This window comes from Octodon degus, unplaced genomic scaffold, assembly GCF_000260255.1.
Source record: "Octodon degus isolate 3935 unplaced genomic scaffold, OctDeg1.0 scaffold00271, whole genome shotgun sequence".
NCBI lineage: Eukaryota > Metazoa > Chordata > Mammalia > Rodentia > Octodontidae > Octodon > Octodon degus.
The window spans coordinates 234026-239230 of record NW_004524847.1 but is presented as its reverse complement, the minus strand read 5'-3'; the positions used below and the strand labels follow the sequence as shown (position 1 = coordinate 239230).

General features: G+C 46.1%; 1 protein-coding gene across 2 annotated transcripts in view; it reads left to right on the top strand.

Moving 5' to 3' along the window:
- The window catches only part of Mphosph6 (M-phase phosphoprotein 6), a 14039-nt gene extending 11345 nt beyond the window's left edge, over window positions 1-2694 (top strand). For both annotated transcript variants that reach the window (XM_004646557.2, XM_023706810.1), the window contains exons 4-5: window positions 1508-1605; window positions 2009-2694. In XM_004646557.2, coding sequence (XP_004646614.1) covers window positions 1508-1605; window positions 2009-2141 — 231 coding nt within the window. In that variant the 3' untranslated portion in view covers window positions 2142-2694. The remainder of the gene's footprint in view (window positions 1-1507; window positions 1606-2008) is intronic.
- Window positions 2695-5205: the final 2511 nt, after the last annotated feature.

Below are 5205 nucleotides of genomic sequence, written 5' to 3'. Positions count from 1 at the left end.
TATATATATATATTGGAGGGGAATTAATGTCAAGGTGTCCTTACTGTCTTTTAAACATCCATTGTTACTTTGCTCCACCTGTGTGTTAAGAGCCATCATGCCAGCCCAGTCACAGACACTGGTGTATAAACCTTTAGTTTCACAAGCACGCCTGAAGCCCGGGTTTCTCACCTCGGCAGTAGTGACGTTTGGGGCCATGTCATTCTTGTGGTGCTGTCTTTCCTGAGCATTGCATGATGATCAGCAGAGTCTCTGGCTCCTCCCTCTACCTGCTAAATGCCACGAGCATGCACATTCCTGCCTCCATCCCACTGTGACAACCAAAACTGTCTCCGCTCATTGTCACCTATCTTAGTGAGCAAAACGCTCTCCAGGCCAGAGCCACTACTCTAGGATGCCTCTAGGAAGCACAGCTCACTGAGCCTATTGCCAGAGCTTCCGTAAAGATGTCAGGTTAATTTTCTTTTTTATTGTTGTTTTTAGTGGTGATTCAAGAGTGTATATAACTGAGTTGCTTACATTTATACAAGGACACTATTAACCATGCTTTGTTTTAATGACTACTTTTTTTGCCTTGGTTTGCCTTAAGGTTTAGATGGGAAAGAAAGAGGGCAAAGAAGTCAAGCTTGTGAGTGTCCCAAGAGCTGGGGTTAGGCGAGCACCCTCCAGGGTGTGTCTGGTACACTGGAAAGGGAGGAGCCATACAGCCCCCCCAGAACTTTGTGGGAGCTTGTCCAAAGGCTGCTCAGGCACTGCTTTCTGTAGTGCTGGCTGCCCTCCCTCAGAAAGAGTTTGGAATCCTTTCAGTATGAAGAAAACTACTTGAAACTTTTCTTAATCTGTCTGTGTTCCTCATCCTCCCCTTGCTATAAAAAAGGTATTGCACTTTTTTTCTTTTTTAATCTGTCAGGATAACTATCCTGAAAAGGTTAATAATGTGAGGAGAGAAAGAGATTGCGGTGGCTTGGGGACATCGTGCATGATATATGTCTGTGCCCTGGAGTTTGGGATGCGCCTGAGGTACAGAGTCCATCCTCTGTATCACAGCCAGGCTGACACCTCTGTTCTGTCATAGTGGCTCCCTCCTCTACCACAAGAGGCACTGAAAATTACTGTGAACCATTGTCCCTCCCTCCATTCAGCTCAGAGTGGGAAGTTCAGAGGAAATCTCAAAGTGCATTTGTTCTTTTACCCTCCCTGGAATGTGTTCACTCAGGTGTTCACACCTTAATTACGAGTGACACAAAGTGAGATTTATGATCTAAAATACAGTCAACATTTTTGGCATTAAATGTGATCTGGTAGGGCCTTGTCTTCCTTTTCCTTTGACTCAGAGCTGATCCTGCTAGCGCTGGTCGGCTGCATAAACCATTACAGGAACCTTTTAGAAGTGTTTCTAGTCCTCTGGGTTCTGTGGCTTCAATCGCTCTCCCTTCAAATAACCTTGATACCAGTTCCTCACACAGCTGTTTCTAGCCCTGACAGCCAACACTGGTGTATTTTTCAGAAACTAATGCTTCAGATGAATGCTAAGAACAAAGCGGAGGAGGAAGAAGAAGATGCCACAGTAGAACTCGATGTGTCAGACGAGGAAATGGCTAGAAGGTAACTGTTCTTGGTACAGCTCGTGGCCTGCCAGGCCAGACACGGACTCCTGTGTGCACGTAACGCCCCAGTCTGCTGCAGCTTCAGTGTGAGCACCCCAGCAGGAGTCACTGCAGGCTGCCTCCTCCTGGGGGCAGGTGGACCTTGCCTGGGGAGCTGCTAAGGGCTCTGTTCCAGAGCGGCTTCCAAACATTGAGAATGTACAGCTCAGTTCACTTAGGATAAAGTCAAAAAGCAAAACTGGCAAAGAATGTTAACATTCTTAGTGAAATTCATAAATTTTCAATCAGATGTTTTCTTTTAATCATAATTTTCATTTGTCTTGCTCTTTGTTGTATGTGTGTGCTTTGATATTCCTGACAAGACTGACTTTCAACTTTTTTTATTTGTGTTGTCTTAACAGATATGAAACCTTGGTGGGGACAATTGGAAAAAAGTTTGCCAAGAAGAGAGACCGTGCCAATTATGAAGAAGATGAAAATGGAAACATGAAACCAATTAAAACAAAGAAGATGTTCTTAAAGCCCCAAGATTAAAATGGACACCTCCAAATACAGCTCAGGGATCCTGTGAAAGCAGCATATTTTAGAGTTCATCCTGATGGTCTCTGTAGTTGCTAATACGTAATATTTATTTGTAAAGAAATGTATGATTTGGGGAACATTCTGTTTTGAAACAGATGTGTGGTGGATGTTACACATCCTTTTCCTAGCGGCATTCATCAGGAGCACAGCGCCAGCCCTCGGCCTCCAGGTCACAGCGGGCATAGGGCTGCTCGCTGAAGAGTTTTTGACCTCAGATTTTTTAAAATGTAGTTTTCCAGTCACTGACCTGTAGCAGGCTCCTAACCGCCAGGGTTCCAGTTGCCCTTGTGTAATATTTTGCTTTAAATTATTAATCATGTCAATCCAATTCATGCATTCACTTTGGACTCAGATGTCACAAGAATTCATTATAAGTTAATTCATCAAGGACAAACATAACCTGAAGCATTTGTAGACTACCAGTTCATTGTCAGTCTTGGGGTAGTTTGTTTTGGAGGTTAAGGCATTTAATTAAAGTTCTGCAATAAACGTGTTTTCACACATTTTTCCACTTATGCTTTCAAATAATAATTTTAGTCTAATTATTATAAATTCTATCCAAATACCAATTTCCTGAAACTGCACATTAATTTAGAATACAGTGGTATATTAAGTTGAACCATAAGAAATTACCTTTTATGTATCAAAACCAGTTATCAATTCCCCATCGTATGGCCTGATAGAATTCACCACTGACTAGAATATCTTCCAGCTTGAGCCCTATTCTAAGTAAGTACAGAAACCCACATCTGTCTGTCTACAGGTGGGTAGTGAGGACTTCTGAGAATTAATGATTTAATTCGGTTCCCAATAAATAAATGAAGAATGTGTCTCCTCCCTAAATCTCAGTTTGGGCCTCTCTGTGTCTTCGGCTCTGACGAGATAGGAAGAAAGGTGCAGAATTCGCCTGCTGCTCCTTTAGCGTGAGGGCAGGAAGAGTGCGCCTGCCAGTTCTCTCAGTCGGAGCAGCAGCTGACAGTCCTCCGTGCTAACAGTGCGGTGAGCCGCTGACTGGGCTCCTAACGATCAGTGTACCGTGACTTCTGAGTCACAAGCCCATGTCACAGCACAGTGAAAGAAGACACAAGGTTTGCCTACCTCATGACAGCGCTCCGAAAGCTGAGTAGCAGGTCTCTGGGTTCCACATGTGGGCTGTATCAGCTGTGGACCAAAAGTAGCTGTCTGTACTGAAGACTGTCATTCCTAGCAGCACGGTGTCACCGCTACTCGGCACGTATGTTTCCCGCCATACCCTATCCCCACCGCTCTGGAGCAGCAGGCATAAGGACAGCAGGCGGCCTGCTGAGCAGGGGCCTGCCGCTGGATCAAGTACAGCGCTGGGCACGACAAAGGAAATGGGTGCCGAGACTCCCCACTCCATGGGGTTTGCCTGGAGGTCTGTCACCAAGTGAGGGGGAAAGGGCCAGGGCCACTTCCTGCCTTCTCTGATGGCTTCCCCGGCAAGGAATGTTCCCCCAGGGGACGCCATGGTTTCATTAAAACAAATTGAAACCATCTGGTCATGTTACCACTAAACCAACCAGTAAAAAGCGTATTTGCTCTCTTGGCTGGTGCGAGGGGTCTGGCAGCACAGGGTATCCGCCATTCCCACACGACAGGTAAGGGGACGTTATCTTCAGCCCAGGGAAGTTGCGGGGCATTTTCAGCACTTGCATGTCTAATAACATGTTCATGGAAGACAGCAGTCTCGGGGGAATGATTCAGACCCTTGGGGCAGTGGAGTTTGAGGAGACCCTACCACCTACAAACCCCAAGGAGCTGACAGAAGAGAAAATGGGGGCTACATGGGGGAGAATGAAACTGAGTGGACTATGGGAACCCGTGCCAGAACGACTTACTGCCGTGGTTGCTCCTAATCCTGTCCAGTGTGCACATGTGCTAATCTTCCCCTCCATACTGTGTGACTTGGGGGTTTAACTGTGCTAGTTAGTCTGACAAATTATCAGGGGGGTCTGTGACTAAAATTTAATTGTAATTAACAGAAGTCAAGACGTGAATAGTGTGACTCCCAGAAACTGCTGGACTTAGGTGGCTTATTGTGGAGACCCCATGAGGATTATTTTTTATGCAAAGGACAGTTGCAGCACGTATAAGTGAAAATAGCTGTTTCTCTTGTTGCTGGAAGGTCATGTTGAGAAGAGCTCTGTGCAGCTGCATATGGCGGCCCTGGACTATAGCAGACGTTAAGCTACTGGGTCTGTTCCACCCAGCCTCACCCTCTGTAGTCACCGTTAGGTGTGAGGAGCTTCATTCCAGGGCTCCTCAAGAGCACCAGAGTACAGAGACTCTCAAGTCCTTTATATAAATGGTCTAATATTTGCATATAACTTTGCCACATCCTCTACTACACCTTAAGTCATCTCTAGATTGCTTATAGTACCTGCTATGGTGTAAATGTCACATAAGTAATGGTCACTGTTATTTTGGGAATGACAAAGTCTTCAGTACAGATAAATATTTTTGATCTGCAGTTGATCCAGCCAACACGTGGAACCCCGAGATACGAGGTCAGACTATTCGACTTTTGGAGCTTGTCATGGGCTAGGCAAACCTTGTTTCTTCTAGCCAGCTGGTTCGTTTCTGAGGTCAGCAGGTGGATGCTGGTGCCAGGTGGCAAGACTAGAGGAAGAAGGCTTTGGTCCTGTTTCCTCTTTGCCTCCTGTCCTTTGGTCATGCTCTAAACTCCTCCACCCACAGAGGGCAGTGTTGCATGGCTTGTGAACAAAGCGTGAGTTTCCATTGCTTCCAACGCTTGCTGGCACAGCGCCGTGCCAAGCCCCCGAGCCGTCTCAGCCCCAAGCCCAGCCCGGTGCCCGCTCAGACACGTGTTCCATACGTGGCCCAGCGGCCTCCATCCCCACACTCAGCTCCAAGGCGTTAATACGACTAAGCAGCTATTCTTGAGTTTTACCTCTGTGGGTCCCCTCTGAGCTTCTAACTTTGTTTTTTGGTTTTTTGTTTTGTACCAGAAATCAAATTCAGGATTTTGTGTTTG